At 48.4% G+C, this 25,091-nt stretch overlaps 1 protein-coding gene across 2 annotated transcripts in view; it reads left to right on the plus strand.

Moving 5' to 3' along the window:
- Positions 1-25,091, plus strand: part of CDK5RAP2 (CDK5 regulatory subunit associated protein 2) — a 538,634-nt gene that overhangs the window by 164,336 nt on the left and 349,207 nt on the right. For both annotated transcript variants that reach the window (XM_053695716.1, XM_053695717.1), the window contains one exon: positions 2,016-2,189. In XM_053695716.1, the coding sequence (XP_053551691.1) occupies positions 2,016-2,189 (174 nt within the window). The remainder of the gene's footprint in view (positions 1-2,015; positions 2,190-25,091) is intronic.

Genomic DNA, 25,091 nt, shown 5'->3' on the forward strand with positions numbered 1-25,091 from the left:
TCATGGCGTCTCGGCAGAATGCCAAGCTTCCTTGTTACGGATCCAGGTCCAGGGACCCAGAAGCGACGCTGATAGATGCTCTAGCAGCGCCTTGGTTCTTCAACCTGGCTTATGTGTTTCCACCGTTTCCTCTGCTCCCTCGACTGACTGCCAAAATCAAACAGGAGAGAGCATCGGTAATTCTAATAGCGCCTGCGTGGCCACGCAGGACCTGGTATGCAGACCTAGTGGACATGTCATCCTTTCCACCATGGACTCTGCCTCTAAGACAGGACCTTCTAATACAAGGTCCTTTCAATCATCCAAATCTAATTTCTCTGAGACTGACTGCATGGAGATTGAACGCTTGATTCTATCAAAGCGTGGCTTCTCCGAGTCAGTCATTGATACCTTAATACAGGCACGAAAGCCTGTTACCAGGAAAATCTATCACAAGATATGGCGTACATATCTTTACTGGTGTGAATCCAAGAATTACTCATGGAGTAAGGTTAGGATTCCTTGGATATTGTCCTTTCTCCAAGAGGGTTTGGACAAAGGATTATCAGCTAGTTCCTTAAAGGGACAGATTTCTGCTCTGTCTATTCTTTTGCACAAGCGTCTGGCAGAAGTTCCAGACGTCCAGGCATTTTGTCAGGCTTTGGTTAGAATTAAGCCTGTGTTTAAACCTGTTGCTCCCCCATGGAGCTTAAACTTGGTTCTTAAAGTTCTTCAAGGAGTTCCGTTTGAACCCCTTCATTCCATTGATATTAAGCTTTTATCTTGGAAAGTTCTGTTTTTGATGGCTATTTCCTCGGCTCGGAGAGTCTCTGAGCTATCTGCCTTACAATGTGATTCTCCTTATCTGATTTTTCATGCAGATAAGGTAGTTCTGCGTACCAAACCTGGGTTTTTACCTAAGGTGGTTTCTAACAAGAATATCAATCAAGAGATTGTTGTTCCATCATTGTGTCCTAATCCTTCTTCAAAGAAGGGAACGTCTTTTACATAATCTGGACGTAGTCCGTGCCTTGAAGTTTTACTTACAAGCTACTAAAGATTTTCGTCAAACATCTTCCCTGTTTGTCGTTTATTCTGGACAGAGGAGAGGTCAAAAAGCTTTGGCAACCTCTTTCCTTTTGGCTTCGGAGTATTATACGCCTAGCCTATGAGACTGCTGGACAGCAGCCTCCTGAAAGAATTACAGCTCATTCTACTAGAGCTGTGGCTTCCACCTGGGCCTTTAAAAATGAGGCCTCTGTTGAACAGATTTGCAAGGCCGCGACTTGGTCTTCGCTTCACACTTTTTCCAAATTTTACAAATTTGATACTTTTGCTTCTTCGGAGGCTGTTTTTGGGAGAAAGGTTCCTCAGGCAGTGGTTCCTTCTGCTTAATCCCTGCCTTGTCCCTCCCATCATCCGTGTACTTTAGCTTTGGTATTGGTATCCCATAAGTAATGGATGATCCGTGGACTGGATACACTTAACAAGAGAAAACATAATTTATGCTTACCTGATAAATTTATTTCTCTTGTAGTGTATCCAGTCCACGGCCCGCCCTGTCATTTTAAGGCAGGTCTAAAATTTAATTAAACTACAGTCACCACTGCACCCTATGGTTTCTCCTTTCTCTGTTTGTTTCGGTCGAATGACTGGATATGGCAGTTATGGGAAGGAGCTATATAGCAGCTCTGCTGTGGGTGATCCTCTTGCAACTTCCTGTTGGGAAGGAGAATATCCCATAAGTAATGGATGATCCGTGGACTGGATACACTACAAGAGAAATAAATTTATCAGGTAAGCATAAATTATGTTTTTTACTCTTATTCAGTCTTTAAAAACAAGTTAAATTATTGTTTGTATAAATGATATTTGCTTTACATCATTTTGTCCGTATAAAGACCTCATTACTGCTCTTGATAGAAAAGAAAATCTGCATACTCACACTATGTCTCGCAGCATTCCTATAAAACTATACAGCATTGTTTTCCCTCTTGAGATTTAGCCATTTTATCTTTTTTGTTGTTGTTTTGCAGAAGCTCAATCTTGCCATCCAAGAAAGTGAACTTGAGACAAAGCAACTTGTGAAGAAATGCAAAAATCTTCAGCAGAGCAAGGATGATTTCGAAAAAAAGGCTGCGTATCAGATCAAAGAGAGAGATTTTATTATCACAGAACTGCAGCAGCTATTGAAAAGCAAAGAGCACGAGGTGTGTAAAACAATTTCATCCAGCAGCAAATAAATAATTTAATGATACTTGTTAGAAATATTAGTGGCTTTGTGAGAGCTTTGGAATATGCGTGGCTGTGCTGTACGTGATTGAAATGTCTATTCTTTTTCTAATCTCACATGGAATATTTAAAGGACTTGAAAGCCAATTTATTTAGTTCATGATTCAGATGGAACATACAATTTTAAATAATTTTCCAATTTGCTTTTTTTCTCAAATTTGCTTAATTCTCTTGGTATCCTTTGTTGAAAGAATATGCATTAATGGGAGCTAGCTGAATGTATTAGGTGAGAGAATGACAAGAGGCATGTATGTGCAGCCATCAATAAGCATGGGGCATCCAAGCCAAATGTGCAAATATGTATCTATACAGCAGGGGACATTAAAGTCAAATGTGCAAATACTGTATGTATCTATAAGGCAGGGGGCATCCAAGTCACATCTGCAAATATGTATCTATAAGGCAGGGGACATCCAAGTCACATCTGTAAATATGTATCTATAAGGCAGGGGGCATCCAAGTCACATCAGCAAATATGTATCTATACAGCAGGGGGCATCCAAGTCATATCTGCAAATATGTATCTATACGTCAGGGGGCATCCAAGTCACATCTGCAAATATGTATCTATACAGCAGGGGGCATCCAAGTCAAATGTGCAAATAAGTATCTATACAGCAGGGGGCATCCAAGTCAAATGTGCAAATATGTATCTATACAGCAGGGGGGCATCCAAGTCACATCTGCAAATATGTATCTATACAACAGGGGGGCATCCAAGTCACATCTGCAAATATGTATCTATACAGCAGGGAACATCCAAGTCAATTCTGCAAATATGTATCTATACAGCAGGGAACATCCAAGTCAATTCTGCAAATATGTATCTATGCGGCAGAGGGCATCCAAGTCACATCTGCAAATATGTATACAGCAGGAAACATCCAAGTAAATTCTGCAAATATGTATCTATAAGGCAGGAGGAATCCAAGTCATATGTGCAAATATGTATCTATACAGCAGGGGGCACCAAGTCACATCTGCAAATATGTATCCATACAGCAGGGGGATCCAAGTCGTATATGTAAATTGCATCATTGTATCTGAATAACCAAATGGAAAAAAAAGATGGATTTTATGTCCCTTTTAAAAGAGAGAATGTTTCTTTCCTAAGATATGGTGAGACCACAGCGTCCTCAATTACTGTTGGGAATATCACTGCTGGCCAGCAGGAGGCCGCAAAAAGCACCACTGCAAAGCTGTTAAGTATCACTCCCCTTCCCACAAACCCTAGTCATTCTCTTTGCCTTTGGTGCAAGGAGGAGGTGAAGTCTTGATGTCTGAATAAGATTTTTCTTCAATCAAGAGTTTATTATTTTGAAAGCCAGAGTAGGTTTGCTTTGAACCTTCCTCTTAAGAATGGGTTTAGCTGTACTCCACGTCAGTTTCTTCACTAGGGCAGTGGTAGCTTTCAAGCAGTTAGGAACTTGTGAGGTGGGCCTCACTGTGATTTCTTAACAGGTTGCTGTCCTAATATAGAAAGCCAGAGTAGGTTTACTCTGTCCTTTCTTGTTTTCACAGGTCTCTGTGAGGAGTGGCTTCCTCTCATGCCCGGTAAGCTGTCCTCCTGCCGGACAGCCAGAGTTGCAGGTAAGTGCCATTTTTTGTTTTCTTGTTTGAAAAGAACACTGGCACTAAAGCAGAGGGAGCTGCACTAATTCTGGGGTTTCATTCCTGAGATAAAAAACAGGTTTATATGGCAGGGAGCAGGCACTGTGGGGGACTTTAGAGAGTGTGTAAATTAGTGGCTCAGTGAGTTTTTTATTTTCACTATAAATCCGGTTGGGACGGATGGGTGATTGGTAATTAACTACTCCGGAGGTGACTGATATAGAAACGGAATATATATTCCGATGGATATTAGCTCTAATGGCCGTCGGGACAAATCCTTTTTCTGTGACGGTACTTCCGTCTAAAAGCGCATGTTTTCCTACGGTAGTGGCGCAGCTTCTAGCGGATCATTTAATTTGCTCTGCAGAGATCGCCGGAGCTACTGCGATCAAAGAGAGGAAGTTTAAGTCGCTATTCTACTCCAGAGTGCAAAGGAGGCAGGTAGGCACCTCAGTAATAGCGCTGAGGTGTAGAGGCGTTTTTTCTAAATCATCCATTGTGAAGAAGGTATTGGCATGTAATTTGGTTTCATAATAAATTGCAATTGAGTTATATTGTTAAAGGAGCATTATTGAGTCTTTTGGAACTGATATCTTAAAGGTACAGTTTTGAAAAGAAAAAGTTTGTTCTGTTAATTTAATTGCAATATGGACTTATAAATTGTGCCTTCTGTTGCATGCAAGCTTTGTATGAATAACCAAGTTGAACCTTCTTTTGCCTTTTTGTTTATCTTGTATTGAGAGGACATTAATGTTTAAATACAGACTTTTCGATGCTGAGCCACCATTCTTTCAGATTGATGCTGCTCAGGCAATGCTGCATCTTTCTCCTCATATGCACCAAGCCTTAACGGCATCACATACAGTGCCCTGCGGTTCCTCACAATCTCCTTGAGGAGTTTTTTTGCAAGCAGAAATTGCCGCCCAGGTTTCCTTTGCGATATCTGAGGCATTAGCTGCCATTCCCATGCTTCAGGGAAGACGCAAGAGGAAAATCAAAGAATCACATAGTAAGGTTTCTGATCCAGTCCTGGCTAACCAAGTTACTCTTTCTCATAAGTCTGAAGAGGAAGATACGTCGGTAGACTCTGAGGGTGAAATCTCAGATTTGGATAATATAATTCCTTCTTCTGATACTGAAGTTGTATCCTTAAGGTTTAAGCTTGAACACCTTCGTGTTTTGTTAAAGGAGGTTTTGGCTACCCTGGACGACTCCGATACTCCTGTCGTCAATCCTAAGGAATCTAGTAAATTAAATAGATACTTTGATGTTCCCTCCTCTGTGGAGGTGTTTCCTGTTGCAGACCGTGCTACGGAAATTATTATTCGTGAATGGGAGAAACCGGGGATTCCCTTTTCCCCTTCCCTGGTTTTTAAAAAGATGTTTTCGGTGGCTGGCTCCATTAAGGAATCGTGGCAGTAGGTGCCCAAGGTAGGAGGGGCGATTCATACTCTGTCTAAGAGAACCACTATTCCTATAGAGGATAGTTGCTCTTTCAAGGACCCAATGGACAAGAAGCTGAAGGCTTACTTGAAAAAGATGTATATGCATCAAGGTCTCCAATGGCAGTCTGCAGTGTGTATTGCTATTGTGACAAGTGCTGCAGCTTATTGATTTGACGCATTGTCTGGATCTCTTCAAGCAGAGATTCCTTTGGAGGAGATCCAGGATAGGATTAAGGCTCTTAAGTTAGCCAATTCCTTTATTACTGATGCCTCTTTGCAGGTCATTAAGTTAGGAACCAAAATATCTGGTTTCGCAGTATTGGCGCGTAGAGCATTATGGCTGAAATCTTGGTGAGTGGATGTTTCATCCAAGTCTAAACTTTTGGCGATTCCTTACATGAGTAAGACCTTGTTTGGACCTGGTTTGGCAGAAATTATTTCCGATATCACGGGTGGTAAAGGGTCTTTTCTGTCACAAGATAAGAAAGATAGACCGAAGGGTCTTCGGAGTAATTTTCGTTCCTTTCGTAACTTCAGAGGTAAGTCTTCCCCCTTCTCTGCCAAGCAGGATCAGTCCAAAGCTTCTTGGAAACCCATTCAGTCTTTGAACAAGGGGAAGCAATCTAAGAAGCTTGCAGATGAGTCTAAATCAGCATGAAGGGGTGGCCCCCGATCTGGGATCGGATCAATTTGGGGGCAGACTCTCTGTTCTCTCAAGCGTGGATACGAGATGTCCCACATCCTTGGGCCGTGGACATAGTATCCCAGGGTTACAAGTTAGAATTCAAGACCTTTCCTCCCAGGGACAGGTTCTACCTCTCAAGATTATCTGCAGACCAAATAAAAAGAGAGGCGTTCTTGAAATGTGTACAGGACCTTTCCTACCTAGGAGTGAATGTTCCGGTTCAGGAGCAGGGTCTGGGGTTCTACTCCAATCTGTGGTTCCCAAAAAAGAGGGAACTTTCCAACCGATTCTAGATCTAAAGTGTCTAAACAAATTTCTCAGAGTACGGTCCTTCAAGATGGAGAGAGACTATCCGTTCCATTCTTTCGTTGGTACAGGAGGGTCAGTTCATGACGACCATAGACTTGAAGGATGTATACCTTCATGTTCTCTTCCACAGGGATCATTACAAGTTTCTGAGATTTGCCTTTCTGGACAATCATTTTCAGTTTATGGCTCTTCCATTCGGTCTTTCCACAGCTCCCAGAATTCTCTCAAAGGTTCTGGTGGCTCTTTTGGCAGTGATTCGGTCTCCGGGAATTGCTGTGGCGCCCTATCTGGACTATATTCTGGTGCAGGCACCGTCTTTTCAATTAGCAAAATCTCACAAAGAGATCTTGTTGTCTTTTCTTTGTTCCCACAGATGGAATGTAAATTTGGAAAAGAGTTCCCTTGTTCCAGGTACAAGGGTGGTTTACTTAAGGACCATTATAGATTCCCTATCAATGAAAATATTTCTGACGGAGGTCAGAAGAAACAAGATTCCTTCCGCTTGCCTCTCTCTACAGTCTGTTGTTCGACCATCAGTGGCCCAATGTATGGAGGTAATTGGTCTGATGGTTGCTTCCATGGACATAGTCCCCTTTTGCTTGATTCCATTTGAGAGCTCTGCAGTTATGCATGCTAAGTCAATGGAACGGGGATTATGCAGATCTGTCTCAGAGGATAGAGCTAGATCAGTCGACAAGAGATTCTCTCACATGGTGGCTGTCTCAGGAAAATCTGTCTCAGGAGACATGTTTTCGGAGATCTTCCTGGGTGATTGTGACCACAGATGCCAGCCTGATGGGTTGGGGAGCAGTCTGGGACTCGTTGAAGTCGCGGGGACTTTGGTCTCAGGATGAATCTGCTCTCTCCATAAACATATTGGAGTTGAGAGTGATTTTTTGATGGCTTGGCCTCAGTTGGCCTTAGCCCGATTTATCAGGTTCCAGTCAGACAACATAACCTCAGTGGCTTACGTCAACCACCAGGGAGGGACTCTGAGTTCCTTAGCCATGAAGGAGGTGGCTCGGATCATTCAGTGGGCGGAAGCTCACAATTGCTGTCTATCTGCCATCCACATTCCAGGAGTGGACAACTGGGAAGCGGATTTCCTGAGCAGACAGACTTTTTATCCTCTGAAGTGGGAACTCCATCCGGCGGTGTTCTCCAGGTTAACCATCAAATGGGGGATACCGGAGTTGGATCTGATGGCGTCTCAACAGAACACCAAGCTTCCAAGGTACAGTTCAAGGTCACAGGATCCTCAGGCCTGCCTGATAGATGCTCTGGCAGTTCCTTGGAACTTCAGGTTGGCATACCTGTTTCCTCTGCTCTCCTTCCACGAGTCATTTCTTGTATTAAGAAGGAGAGAGCATCAGTGATTCTAATAGCTCCTGTGTGGCCTTGCAGGTTCTGGTATGCAGACTTAGTGGAAATGTCGTTTCTTCCTCCTTGGAGACTTCCTCTAAGGAAGGACCTACTACTTCGGGGTCCCTTCCTTCACCTAAATCTCGTTTCTCTGAAGCGGACTGTTTGGAGATTGAATGATAAGTTCTGTTTAAGCGTGGATTTTCTGATTCGGTCATTGAGACCATGACTCAGGCTCGTAAGCCTGTTACTAGAAAGATTTACCATAAGATATGGCATAAATATCTTTATTGGTGTGAATATATGATCAGGATTCCAAGGATTTTGTCCTTTCTTCAGGAAGGTCTGGAGAAGGGTTTATCTGTCAGTACTCTGAAGAGTCAGATTTCTGCTTTATCTATTTTGCTGCACAAGCGTCTGGCGGACGTGCCAGATGTGCAATCTTTTTGTGAGGCCTTGGTCAGAATCAGGCCTGTCTTTAATTCTGTTGCTCCACCTTGGAGCCTTAACCTTGTTCTTAAAGTTTTGCAGCAGGCTCCATTCGAGCCACTGCATTTAATAGATATTAAGTTGTTATCTTGAAAGGTTTGTTTCTTACTGCTATCTCTTCTGCTCGGAGAGTCTCGGAACGCTCAGCTTTGCAGTGCGATTCGCCTTATCTACTTTTTCATGCAGATAAGGCAGATCTTTGTACTAAGTTTGGTTTCCTTCCCCAGGTTGTTTCGGATAGAAATATTAATCAGGAAATTGTTGTTCCTTCTCTCTGTCCTAAACTTTCTTCTCATAAGGAACGTTTGTTGCACAACCTGAATGTTGTGTGTGCTCTTAAATTCTATTTGCAGGTGACTAAAGATTTTCGCCAGTCTTCTTGATTTTTGTTTTTCTCGGAAACGTAAAGGTCAGAACGCTACTGCTACTTCTCTTTCTCTCTGGTTGAGAAGTATAATTTGTTTGGCTTATAAGACTGCTGGGCAGCAGCCTCCTGAGAGAATCGCAGCTCATTCCAGGGCTGTCTCTTCTTCTTGGGCTTTCAAAAATTAAGCTTCTGTGGAACATATCTGCAAGGCTGCAACTTGGTCTTCTCTGCATACTTTTTCCAAATTGTATAAATTTGATACTTTTGCTTCGTCTGAGGCTTCTTTTGGGAGAAAAGTTCTTCAAGCAGTGGTGCCTTCCGTTCAGGGCCGGACTGGGACTAAAAAAAGGCCCGGGCATTTTGGAGCATAGAGGCCCTCCCCCTCACCACTTCTTATTTAACCCTACACACACACCTCACACACCTCACACACAAAAACAGACCACACACACACCTCACATCGCACAGACCTCACATCGCACAGACCTCACATCGCACAGACCTCACATCGCACAGACCTCACATCGCACAGACCTCACATCGCACAGACCTCACATCGCACAGACCTCACATCGCACAGACCTCACATCGCATGCGCAGACCTCACATCGCATGCGCAGACCTCGCACCGCATGCGCAGACCTCGCACCGCATGCGCAGACCTCGCACCCTCACGCGCAGACCTCGCACCCTCACGCGCACACCTCGCACCCTCACGCGCACACCTCGCACCCTCACGCGCACACCTCGCACCCTCACGCGCACACCTCGCTCCCTCACGCGCACACCTCGCACCCTCACGCGCACACCTCGCACCCTCACGCGCACACCTCGCCCCCTCACGCGCACACCTCGCCCCCTCACGCGCACACCTCGCCCCCTCACGCGCACACCTCGCCCCCTCACGCGCACACCTCGCCCCCTCACGCGCACACCTCGCACCCTCACGCGCACACCTCGCCCCCTCACGCGCACACCTCGCCCCCTCACGCGCACACCTCGCCCCCTCACGCGCACACCTCGCCCCCTCACGCGCACACCTCGCCCCCTCACGCGCACACCTCGCACCCTCACGCGCACACCTCGCACCCTCACGCGCACACCTCGCACCCTCACGCGCACACCTCGCACCCTCAGACATCACACACCCTCACGCGCAGACATCACACACCCTCACGCGCAGACATCACACACCCTCACGCGCAGACATCACACACCCTCACGCGCAGACAGCGCACACGCACTCACGCACAGACAGCGCACACGCACTCACGCACAGACAGCGCACACGCACTCACGCACAGACAGCGCACACGCACTCACGCACAGACAGCACACACGCACTCACGCACAGACAGCACACACGCACTCACGCACAGACAGCACACACGCACTCACGCACAGACAGCACACACGCACTCACGCACAGACAGCACACACGCACTCACGCACAGACAGCACACACGCACTCACGCACAGACAGCACTCACGCACAGACAGCACACACGCACTCACGCACAGACAGCACACACGCACTCACGCACACACGCACTCACGCACAGACAGCACACACGCACTCACGCACAGACAGCACACACGCACTCACGCACAGACAGCACACACGCACTCACGCACAGACAGCACACACGCACTCACGCACAGACAGCACACACGCACTCACGCACAGACAGCACACACGCACTCACGCACAGACAGCACACACGCACTCACGCACAGACAGCACACACGCACTCACGCACAGACAGCACACACGCACTCACGCACAGACAGCACACACGCACTCACGCACAGACAGCACACACGCACTCACGCACAGACAGCACACACGCACTCACGCACAGACAGCACACACGCACTCACGCACAGACAGCACACACGCACTCACGCACAGACAGCACACACGCACTCACGCACAGACAGCACACACGCACTCACGCACAGACAGCACACACGCACTCACGCACAGACAGCACACACGCACTCACGCACAGACAGCACTCACGCACAGACAGCACACACGCACTCACGCACAGACAGCACACACGCACTCACGCACAGACAGCACACACGCACTCACGCACAGACAGCACACACGCACTCACGCACAGACAGCACACACGCACTCACGCACAGACAGCACACACGCACTCACGCACAGACAGCACACACGCACTCACGCACAGACAGCACACACGCACTCACGCACAGACAGCACACACGCACTCACGCACAGACAGCACACACGCACTCACGCACAGACAGCACACACGCACTCACGCACAGACAGCACACACGCACTCACGCACAGACAGCACACACGCACTCACGCACAGACAGCACACACGCACTCACGCACAGACAGCACACACGCACTCACGCACAGACAGCACACACGCACTCACGCACAGACAGCACACACGCACTCACGCACAGACAGCACACACGCACTCACGCACAGACAGCACACACGCACTCACGCACAGACAGCACACACGCACTCACGCACAGACAGCACACACGCACTCACGCACAGACAGCACACACGCACTCACGCACAGACAGCACACACGCACGCACGCACAGACAGCACACACGCACTCACGCACAGACAGCACACACGCACTCACGCACAGACAGCACACACGCACTCACGCACAGACAGCACACACGCACTCACGCACAGACAGCACACACGCACTCACGCACAGACAGCACACACGCACTCACGCACAGACAGCACACACGCACTCACGCACAGACAGCACACACGCACTCACGCACAGACAGCACACACGCACTCACGCACAGACAGCACACACGCACTCACGCACAGACAGCACACACGCACTCACGCACAGACAGCACACACGCACTCACGCACAGACAGCACACACGCACTCACGCACAGACAGCACACACGCACTCACGCACAGACAGCACACACGCACTCACGCACAGACAGCACACACGCACTCACGCACAGACAGCACACACGCACTCACGCACAGACAGCACACACGCACTCACGCACAGACAGCACACACGCACTCACGCACAGACAGCACACACGCACTCACGCACAGACAGCACACACGCACTCACGCATCACACACATCACACACGCACTCACGCATCACACACATCACACACGCACTCACGCATCACACACATCACACACGCACTCACGCATCACACACATCACACACATCACACACATCACACACATCACACACATCACACCACACACATCACACACATCACACCACACACATCACACACATCACACACATCACACCACACACATCACACACATCACACCACACACATCACACACATCACACCACACACATCACACCACACACATCACACCACACACATCACACCACACACATCACACCACACACATCACACACACACATCACACACACACATCACACACACACATCACACACATCACACACATCACACACACACATCACACACATCACACACACACACACACACACACACATCACACACATCACACACATCACACACATCACACACACTCACACACATCACACACATCACACACACACATCACACACACACATCACACACACACATCACACACACACATCACACACACACATCACACACACACATCACACACACACATCACACACACACATCACACACACACATCACACACACACATCACACACACACATCACACACACACATCACACACACACATCACACACACACATCACACACACACATCACACACACACATCACACACACACATCACACACACACATCACACACATCACACACTCACACATCACACACTCACACATCACACACACACACACACACACATCACACACATCACACACTCACACATCACACACTCACACACAGACATCACACACACACATCTCACACACACACATCACACACACACATCACACACACACATCACACACATCATCACACACACACATCACACACACACATCACACACACACATCACACACACACATCACACACATCATCACACACAGACATCACAGACATCACAGACATCACACACATCATCACACACATCACACACAGACATCACAGACATCACACACAGACATCACAGACATCACACACTCACACACAGACATCACACACTCACACACAGACATCACACACTCACACACATCACACACATCACACACATCACACACATCACACACATCACACACATCACACACATCATCACACACATCACACACATCATCACACACATCACACACATCACACACATCATCACACACATCACACACATCACACACATCACACACAGACATCACAGACATCACAGACATCACAGACATCACACACACACAGACATCACACACACACAGACATCACAGACATCACAGACATCACAGACATCACAGACATCACAGACATCACAGACATCACACACTCACACACAGACATCACACACACACACACACACGCAGACGTCACACGCAGACGTCACACGCAGACGTCACACGCAGACGTCACACGCAGACGTCACACGCAGACGTCACACGCAGACGTCACACGCAGACGTCACACGCAGACGTCACACGCAGACGTCACACGCAGACGTCACACGCAGACGTCACACGCAGACGTCACACGCAGACGTCACACGCAGACGTCACACGCAGACGTCACACGCAGACGTCACACGCAGACGTCACACGCAGACGTCACACGCAGACGTCACACGCAGACGTCACACGCAGACGTCACACGCAGACGTCACACGCAGACGTCACACGCAGACGTCACACGCAGACGTCACACGCAGACGTCACACGCAGACGTCACACGCAGACGTCACACGCAGACGTCACACGCAGACGTCACACGCAGACGTCACACTCTCACGTCACACTCTCACGTCACACGCAGACGTCACACGCAGACGTCACACGCAGACGTCACACTCTCACGTCACACTCTCACGTCACACTCTCACGTCACACTCTCACGTCACACTCTCACGTCACACGCAGACGTCACACGCAGACGTCACACGCAGACGTCACACGCAGACGTCACACACTCACATCACACACTCACACGCAGACGTCACACACTCACATCACACACTCACACGCAGACGTCACACACTCACACGCAGACATCACACACTCACACGCAGACATCACACTCTCACACGCAGACATCACACTCTCACACGCAGACATCACACACTCACACGCAGACATCACACTCTCACACGCAGACATCACACTCTCACACGCAGACATCACACACTCACACGCAGACATCACACACTCACACGCAGACATCACACTCTCACACGCAGACATCACACTCTCACACGCAGACATCACACACTCACACGCAGACATCACACTCTCACACGCAGACATCACACTCTCACACGCAGACATCACACACTCACACGCAGACATCACACACTCACACGCAGACATCACACACTCACACGCAGACATCACACACTCACACGCAGACATCACACACTCACACGCAGACATCACACTCTCACACGCAGACATCACACACATCACACGCAGACATCTCACACACTCACACGCAGACATCACACTCTCACACGCAGACGTCACACGCAGACGTCACACGCAGACGTCACACGCAGACGTCACACGCAGACGTCACACGCAGACGTCACACGCAGACGTCACACGCAGACGTCACACGCAGACGTCACACGCAGACGTCACACGCAGACGTCACACGCAGACGTCACACGCAGACGTCACACGCAGACGTCACACGCAGACGTCACACGCAGACGTCACACGCAGACGTCACACGCAGACGTCACACGCAGACGTCACACGCAGACGTCACACGCAGACGTCACACGCAGACGTCACACGCAGACGTCACACGCAGACGTCACACGCAGACGTCACACGCAGACGTCACACTCTCACGTCACACGCAGACGTCACACGCAGACGTCACACGCAGACGTCACACGCAGACGTCACACGCAGACGTCACACGCAGACGTCACACGCAGACGTCACACGCAGACGTCACACGCAGACGTCACACGCAGACGTCACACGCAGACGTCACACGCAGACGTCACACGCAGACGTCACACGCAGACGTCACACGCAGACGTCACACGCAGACGTCACACGCAGACGTCACACGCAGACGTCACACGCAGACGTCACACGCAGACGTCACACGCAGACGTCACACGCAGACGTCACACGCAGACGTCACACGCAGACGTCACACGCAGACGTCACACGCAGACGTCACACGCAGACGTCACACGCAGACGTCACACGCAGACGTCACACGCAGACGTCACACGCAGACGTCACACGCAGACGTCACACGCAGACGTCACACGCAGACGTCACACGCAGACGTCACACGCAGACGTCACACTCTCACGTCACACTCTCACGTCACACGCAGACGTCACACGCAGACGTCACACTCTCACGTCACACTCTCACGTCACACTCTCACGTCACACTCTCACGTCACACTCTCACGTCACACTCTCACGTCACACTCTCACGTCACACTCTCACGTCACACTCTCACGTCACACTCTCACGTCACACTCTCACGTCACACTCTCACGTCACACTCTCACGTCACACTCTCACGTCACACGCAGACGTCACACGCAGACGTCACACTCTCACGTCACACTCTCACGTCACACGCAGACGTCACACTCACATCACACACTCACATCACACACTCACATCACACACTCACATCACACGCAGACGTCACACACTCACACGCAGACGTCACACACTCACACGCAGACGTCACACACTCACACGCAGACGTCACACACTCACACGCAGACGTCACACACTCACACGCAGACGTCACACACTCACACGCAGACGTCACACACTCACACGCAGACGTCACACACTCACACGCAGACGTCACACACTCACACGCAGACGTCACACACTCACACTCAGACGTCACACACTCACACTCAGACGTCACACTCAGACGTCACACTCAGACGTCACACTCAGACGTCACACTCAGACGTCACACTCAGACGTCACACTCAGACGTCACACTCAGACGTCACACTCAGACGTCACACGCAGACGTCACACGCAGACGTCACACTCAGACGTCACACGCAGACGTCACACGCAGACGTCACACGCAGACGTCACACTCAGACGTCACACTCAGACGTCACACTCAGACGTCACACTCAGACGTCACACTCAGACGTCACACGCAGACGTCACACGCAGACGTCACACGCAGACGTCACACGCAGACGTCACACGCAGACGTCACACGCAGACGTCACACGCAGACGTCACACGCAGACGTCACACGCAGACGTCACACGCAGACGTCACACGCAGACGTCACACGCAGACGTCACACGCAGACGTCACACGCAGACGTCACACGCAGACGTCACACGCAGACGTCACACGCAGACGTCACACGCAGACGTCACACGCAGACGTCACACGCAGACGTCACACGCAGACGTCACACGCAGACGTCACACGCAGACGTCACACGCAGACGTCACACGCAGACGTCACACGCAGACGTCACACGCAGACGTCACACGCAGACGTCACACGCAGACGTCACACGCAGACGTCACACGCAGACGTCACACGCAGACGTCACACGCAGACGTCACACGCAGACGTCACACGCAGACGTCACACGCAGACGTCACACGCAGACGTCACACGCAGACGTCACACGCAGACGTCACACGCAGACGTCACACGCAGACGTCACACGCAGACGTCACACGCAGACGTCACACGCAGACGTCACACGCAGACGTCACACGCAGACGTCACACGCAGACGTCACACGCAGACGTCACACGCAGACGTCACACGCAGACGTCACACGCAGACGTCACACGCAGACGTCACACGCAGACGTCACACGCAGACGTCACACGCAGACGTCACACGCAGACGTCACACGCAGACGTCACACGCAGACGTCACACGCAGACGTCACACGCAGACGTCACACGCAGACGTCACACGCAGACGTCACACGCAGACGTCACACGCAGACGTCACACGCAGACGTCACACGCAGACGTCACACGCAGACGTCACACGCAGACGTCACACGCAGACGTCACACGCAGACGTCACACGCAGACGTCACACGCAGACGTCACACGCAGACGTCACACGCAGACGTCACACGCAGACGTCACACGCAGACGTCACACGCAGACGTCACACGCAGACGTCACACGCAGACGTCACACGCAGACGTCACACGCAGACGTCACACGCAGACGTCACACGCAGACGTCACACGCAGACGTCACACGCAGACGTCACACGCAGACGTCACACGCAGACGTCACACGCAGACGTCACACGCAGACGTCACACGCAGACGTCACACGCAGACGTCACACGCAGACGTCACACGCAGACGTCACACGCAGACGTCACACGCAGACGTCACACGCAGACGTCACACGCAGACGTCACACGCAGACGTCACACGCAGACATCACACGCAGACATCACACACTCACACGCAGACATCTCACACATCACACTCTCACACGCAGACATCTCACACGCAGACGTCACACACAGACATGTCACACTCAGACGTCACACTCAGACGTCACACTCAGACGTCACACTCAGACGTCACACTCAGACGTCACACTCAGACGTCACACTCAGACATCACACTCTCACACGCAGACATCACACACTCACACGCAGACATCACACTCTCACACGCAGACATCACACTCTCACACGCAGACATCACACTCTCACACGCAGACATCACACTCTCACACGCAGACATCACACACTCACACGCAGACATCACACACTCACACGCAGACATCACACACTCACACGCAGACACATCACTCACACACACACATCACACACACACATCACACACACACATCACACACACACATCACACACACACATCACACACACACAGACCTCAAGTACATTATTATCTCGCTGCTATCTCCAGGATGTAAATACAAACAGCATGAGTCTGCAAAGCTGTGCATATAATACAGGGGGAGAGAGAGTTCTGGCCACTTCACAGGCAGACACAGGGGACAGGGACAGGTGACCAGTCAAGAGAACCAGAACCCGTTAAGACCATAAAAAAAAAAAAAAAAAGGAGGTACCGTACCAGCAACAAAGCCTTAGCCAACAAAGGGAAGAGCTCCTTCTCCAAGTCAGAAAAGACTGCAAGACCTCTAGAGCATAAAAAAACAGGATTGGCAGCCACATGTAGGAGCCTCCTGTTCTCTCAGCACCAAGGATAGCGACAATGTATGTGTACAGTGGGCAGTCAGACGGTGTACACTGTTTTTTGCCCCCCAATATTACCACCCACCCATGACCATCAACACACCAAATGGATATTGTATGGTGTGGTGGTGCAACCACGTGACATGTAGGAGTCCATGGTGGCATACGTGTACCTAATCGGATCCCTATATATTGGCCGCTCCACGCCCCGCAGCAGAGGAGTACATGGTCAGCCGGCCCTGGACTACTAGGCTAGTATTATCACCTTAGGTCCCCTCTCTCTCTGAGACCTACCTGACCACCAGTCCAGTCCATCTGGTGCTGAGACTGCTCGCAGCCTCCCTCGTCGCTCACTAGCCTTGCTCACGGCCACTGAATCTGGATTCCAGGCGGGATGGAACCGGTGGCATCATCTTTCAGTTCCGATCTCCAAGCACTGACACTAGTCAACAGCCTCTGATGTTGATGATGTCACTCACGTAGACCCGGCCGGCATCAGCGTGGCGTGTCATTAACAGTTCACTCACAGCTCAGTCTCAGTCACCCCTGGAAACAGATCCAGTGCGCTTGTGTGGCCGATTTGGGAATGGGGAAGGCCAAAAGGGATATGATTGGATCCGATCAGGGGCTGAACTGAACCAATTAAGGAAGGATCATGGAATGTGAATTGCATATACATAATGTATATACATACAATCAAACACTTTAACATTTATTAAATAAATTCCCCCCAAAAAAATTCAGTTCTAAAAAAAAAAATTCAGGTTCTCAATTAATTTTTTGCGGTCGCAGTGGGTGGGGTTAACATACCTTGCGGCCTACCGGGCATTTGTCCGCTATGCCCGATGTCCAGTCCAGGCCTGCTTCCGTTTAGGTCTACCTGTCTTGTCCCTCCCTAGTCCTCCGTGTCCTTTAGCTTGGGTATTGGTTCCCAACAGTAATTGAGGACGCCGTGGACTCACAATATCTTAGGAAAGAAAACAAAATTTATGCTTACCTGATATTTATGCTTTCCTGATAAATGCCTGTCTTTCCGGATATGGCCCTTTATTTTAAGACAGTTTTCTCTTGTTAAGTGTATCCAGTCCACGGATCATCCATTACTTGTGGGATATTCTCCTTCCCAACAGGAAGTTGCAAGAGGATCACCCACAGCAGAGCTGCTATATAGCTCCTCCCCTCACTGCCATATCCAGTCATTCTCTTGCAACTCTCAACAAAGATGGACGTAGTAAGAGGAGAGTGGTGTATTATAGTTAGTTTTTTAACTTCAATCAAAAGTTTGTTATTTTTAAATGGTACCGGAGTGTACTGTTTCATCTCAGGCAGCATTAGAAGAAGAATCTGCCTGTGATTTCTATGATCTTAGCAGAAGTAATTAAGATCCACTGCCGTTCTCACATATTCTGAGGAGTGAGGTAACTTCAGAGGGGGAATGGCGTGCAGGTTTTCCTGCAATAAGGTATGTGCAGTTAATATATTTCTAGGGATGGAATTTGCTAGAAAAATGCTGCTGATACCGGATTAATGTAAGTTAAGCCTTAAATGCAGTGAAAGCGACTGGTATCAGGCTTATTAACAGAGATACATACTCTTATAAAAGTGTAATATAAAACGTTTGCTGGCATGTTAATCGTTTTTATATATGTTTGGTGACAAAACTTATTGGGGCCTAGTTTTTTTCCACATGGCTGGCTTGATTTTTGCCTAGAAACAGTTTCCTGAAGCTTTCCACTGTTGCAATATGAGTGGGAAGGGCCTATTTTAGTGCTTTTCTGTGCAGCTAAAAATACTGACAGAGACATTCAGCTTCCCTCTGCATGATACAGGACATCTCTGAAGGGCTCAAAAGGCTTCAAAGTCGTGTTTGAGGAGGGTAACAATCACAGTAGACTGTGGCAGTTGTTGTGACTGTGTTTAAAAAACGTTTTTGTCATTTTTTATTCTGTTTTTGTTATTAAGGGGTTAATCATCCATTTGCAAGTGGGTGCAATGCTCTGCAACTTGTTACATACACTGTAAAAATGTTGTTAGTTTAACTGCCTTTTTTTCACTGTTATTTCAAATTTTGTCAAAATTTGTTTCTCTTAAAGGCGCAGTAACGTTTTTTATATTGCTTGTTAACTTGCTTTAAAGTGTTTTCCAAGCTTGCTAGTCTCATTGCTAGTCTGTACAAACATGTCTGAAACAGAGGATACTTGTTCATTATGTTTAAAAGCCATGGTGGAGCCCCATAGGAGAATGTGTACTAAATGTATCGATTTCACCTTAAACAGTAAAGATCAGTCTTTATCTATAAAAGAATTGTCACCAGAGGGGTCTGTCGAGGGGGAAGTTATGCCGACTAACTCTCCCCACGTGTCGGACCCTTCGCCTCCCGCTCAAGGGACGCACGCTAATATGGCGCCAAGTACATCAGGGACGCCCATAGCGATTACTTTGCAGGACATGGCTGCAATCATGAATAATACCCTGTCAGAGGTATTATCCAGATTGCCTGAATTGAGAGGCAAGCGCGATAGCTCTGGGGTTAGACGAGATACAGAGCGCGTAGATGCTGTAAGAGCCATGTCTGATACTGGGTCACAATATGCAGAACCTGAGGATGGAGAGCTTCAGTCTGTGGGTGACGGAATCGGGGAGACCTGATTCAGAGATTTCTAATTTTAAATTTAAGCTTGAGAACCTCCGTGTATTGCTTGGGGAGGTATTAGCTGCTCTGAATGACTGTGACACAATTGCAGTGCCAGAGAAATTGTGTAGGCTGGATAAATACTATGCAGTGCCGGTGAGTACTGATGTTTTTCCAATACCTAAAAGGCTTACAGAAATTATTAGTAAGGAGTGGGATAGGCCCGGTGTGCCCTTTTCCCCACCTCCTATATTTAGAAAAATGTTTCCAATAGATGCCACTACACGGGACTTATGGCAGACTGTCCCTAAGGTGGAGGGAGCAGTTTCTACTTAAGCAAAGCGTACCACTATCCCGGTTGAGGACAGTTGTGCTTTTTCAGATCCAATGGATAAAAAATTAGAGGGTTACCTTAAGAAAATGTTTATTCAACAAGGTTTTATTTTACAGCCCCTTGCATGCATTGCGCCTGTCACTGCTGCGGCGGCATTCTGGTTTGAGGCCCTGGAAGAGGCCATCCATACAGCTCCATTGACTGAAATTGTTGACAAGCTTAGAACTCTTAAGCTAGCTAACTCATTTGTTTCTGATGCCATTGTTCATTTGACTAAACTAACGGCTAAGAATTCCGGATTCGCCATCCAGGCGCGTAGGGCGCTATGGCTCAAATCCTGGTCAGCTAATGTGACTTCAAAGTCTAAATTACTCAACATTCCTTTCAAGGGGCAGACCTTATTCGGGCCTGGTTTGAAAGAAATTATTGCTGAGATTACTGGAGGTAAGGGTCATACCCTTCCTCAGGACAGGGCCAAATCAAAGGCCAAACAGTCTAATTTTCGTGCCTTTCGAAATTTCAAGGCAGGTGCAGCATCAACTTCCTCTGCTTCAAAACAAGAGGAAACTTTTGCTCAATCCAAGCAGGCCTGGAAACCTAACCAGTCCTGGAACAAGGGCAAGCAGGCCAGAAAGCCTGTTGCTGCCTCTAAGACAGCATGAAGGAGCGGCCCCCTATCCGACAACGGATCTAGTAGGGGGCAGACTCTCTCTTCGCCCAGGCGTGGGCAAGAGATGTTCAGGATCCCTGGGCGTTGGAGATCATATCTCAGGGATATCTTCTGGATTTCAAAGCTTCTCCTCCACAAGGGAGATTTCACCTTTCAAGATTATCTGCAAACCAGATAAAGGAAGAGGCATTCCTAAGCTGCGTACAAGATCTCCTTGTAATGGGAGTGATCCATCCAGTTCCGCGGACGGAACAAGGACAGGGTTTTTATTCAAATCTGTTTGTGGTTCCCAAAAAAGAGGGAACCTTCAGACCAATTTTGGATTTAAAGATCCTAAACAAATTCCTCAGAGTTCCGTCATTCAAGATGGAAACTATTCGAACCATTTTACCCATGATCCAAGAGGGTCAGTACATGACCACAGTGGACTTAAAGGATGCCTACCTTCACATTCCGATTCACAAGAATCATCATCAGTTCCTGAGGTTTGCCTTTCTAGACAGGCATTACCAATTTGTAGCTCTTCCATTCGGGTTGGCTACAGCCCCAAGAATTTTTACAAAGGTTCTGGGCTCACTTCTGGCGGTCCTAAGACCGCGAGGCATAGCGGTGGCTCCTTACCTGGACGATATCCTGATACAGGCGTCAAGCTTTCAAATTGCCAAATCTCATACAGAGATAGTTCTGGCATTCCTGAGGTCGCATGGGTGGAAAGTGAACGAAGAAAAGAGTTCTCTATCTCCTCTCACAAGGGTTTCCTTCCTAGGGACTCTAATAGATTCTGTAGAAATGAAAATTTACCTGACGGAGTCCAGGTTATCAAAACTTCTAAATGCTTGCCGTGTTCTTCACTCCATTCCGCGCCCCACGATGGCTCAGTGCATGGAAGTAATCGGCTTAATGGTAGCAGCGATGGACATAGTGCCATTCGCGCGCCTGCATCTCAGACCGCTGCAATTATGCATGCTCAGTCAGTGGAATGGGGATTACACAGATTTGTCCCCTCTACTAAATCTGGATCAGGAAACCAGAGATTCTCTTCTCTGGTGGTTATCTCGGGCCCATCTGTCCAAGGGTATGACCTTTCGCAGACCAGATTGGACAATTGTAACAACAGATGCCAGCCTTCTAGGTTGGGGTGCAGTCTGGAACTCCCTGAAGGCTCAGGGTTCATGGACTCAGGAGGAGAAACTCCTCCCAATAAATATTCTGGAGTCAAGAGCAATATTCAATGCTCTTCTGGCTTGGCCTAAGCTAGCAACACTGAGGTTCATCAGATTTCAGTCGGACAACATCACGACTGTGGCTTACATCAACCATCAAGGGGGAACCAGGAGTTCCCTAGCGATGTTAGAAGTCTCCAAGATAATTCGCTGGGCAGAGACTCACTCTTGCCACCTGTCAGCAATCCATATCCCAGGTGTAGAGAACTGGGAGGCGGATTTTCTAAGTCGTCAGACTTTTCATCCGGGGGAGTGGGAACTCCATCTGGAGGTGTTTGCTCAATTGATTCATCATTGGGGAAAACCAGAACTGGATCTCATGGCGTCTCGCCAGAACGCCAAGCTTCCTTGTTACGGATCCAGGTCCAGGGACCCAGAAGCAGCACTGATAGATGCTCTAGCAGCGCCTTGGTTCTTCAACCTGGCTTATGTGTTTCCACCGTTTCCTCTGCTCCCTCGTCTGATTGCCAAAATCAAACAGGAAAGAGCATCAGTGATATTGATAGCGCCTGCGTGGCCACGCAGGACCTAGTATGCAGACCTAGTGGACATGTCATCCTTTCCACCATGGACTCTGCCTCTGAGACAAGACCTTCTAATACAAGGTCCTTTCAATCATCCGAATCTACTTTCTCTGAGACTGACTGCATGGAGATTGAACGCTTGATCCTATCAAAGCGTGGCTTCTCCGAGTCAGTAATTGATACCTTAATACAGGCACGAAAGCCTGTCACCAGGAAAATTTACCACAAGATATGGCGTAAATATCTTCATTGGTGTGAATCCGAGAATTACTCATGGAGTAGGGTTAGGATTCCTAGGATATTGTCCTTCCTCCAAGAGGGTTTGGACAAAGGATTATCAGCTAGTTCTTTAAAGGGACAGATTTCTGCTCTGTCTATTCTTTTACACAAGCGTCTGGCAGAAGTTCCAGACGTTCAGGCATTTTGTCAGGCTTTAGTTAGAATTAAGCCTGTGTTTAAACTTGTTGCTCCTCCATGGAGCTTAAACTTGGTTTTTAAAGTTCTTAAAGGGGTTCCGTTTGAACCCCTTCATTCTATTGATATCAAACTTCTTTCATGGAACGTTCTTTTTCTGATGGCTATTTCCTTGGCTCGAAGAGTCTCGGAGTTATCTGCCTTACATTGTGATTCTCCTTATCTGATCTTTCATTCAGATAAAGTTGTTCTGCGTACAAAACCTGGGTTTTTACCTAAGGTGGTTTCTAACAAGAATATCAATCAAGAGATTGTTGTTCCATCATTATGTCCTAATCCTTCTTCAAAGAAGGAACGTCTTTTGTATAATCTAGATATAGTCCGTGCCTTGAAGTTTTACTTACAGGCTACTAAAGATTTTCGCCAAACATCTAACCTGTTTGTTGTTTACTCTGGACAGAGGAGAGGTCAGAAGGCCTCGGCAACCTCTCTTTCTTTTTGGCTTCGGAGTATAATCCGTTTAGCCTATGAGACTGCTGGACAGCAGCCTCCTGAAAGGATTACAGCTCATTCTACTAGAGCTGTGGCTTCCACCTGGGCCTTTAAAAATGAGGCCTCTGTTAAACAGATTTGCAAGGCTGCAACTTGGTCTTCCCTTCATACTTTTTCCAAATTTTACACATTTGATACTTTTGCTTCTTCGGAGGCTGTTTTTGGGAGAATGGTTCTACAGGCAGTGGTTCCTTCCGTTTAAGTTCCTGCCTTGTCCCTCCCATCATCCGTGTACTTTAGCTTTGGTATTGGTATCCCACAAGTAATTGATGATCCATGGACTGGATACACTTAACAAGAGAAAACATAATTTATGCTTACCTGATAAATTTATTTCTCTTGTAGTGTATCCAGTCCACGGCCCGCCCTGTCCTTTTCAGGCAGGTCTAAATTTTAATTAAACTACAGTCACCACTGCACCCTATGGTTTCTCCTTTCTCGGCTTGTTTCGGTCGAATGACTTGATATGGCAGTGAGGGGAGGAGCTATATAGCAGCTCTGCTGTGGGTGATCCTCTTGCAACTTCCTGTTGGGAAGGAGAATATCCCACAAGTAATGGATGATCCGTGGACTGGATACACTACAAGAGAAATAAATTTATCAGGTAAGCATAAATTGTTTTTTTGTCTAAACCTCAGGCACCTCTATACCGTGTGTTACTTCTTTTCTCCACTTTCCTTCGGTCGAATGACTGGGGTTTGTGGGAAGGGAAGTGATACTTAACAGCTTTGCTGTGGTGCTCTTTGCCTCCTCCTACTGGCCAGGAGTGATATTCCCAACAGTAATTGAGGACGCCATGGACTCACCATATCTGGAAAGAAA

This window comes from Bombina bombina, chromosome 12 (assembly GCF_027579735.1).
Source record: "Bombina bombina isolate aBomBom1 chromosome 12, aBomBom1.pri, whole genome shotgun sequence".
Classification (NCBI taxonomy): Eukaryota; Metazoa; Chordata; class Amphibia; order Anura; family Bombinatoridae; genus Bombina; species Bombina bombina.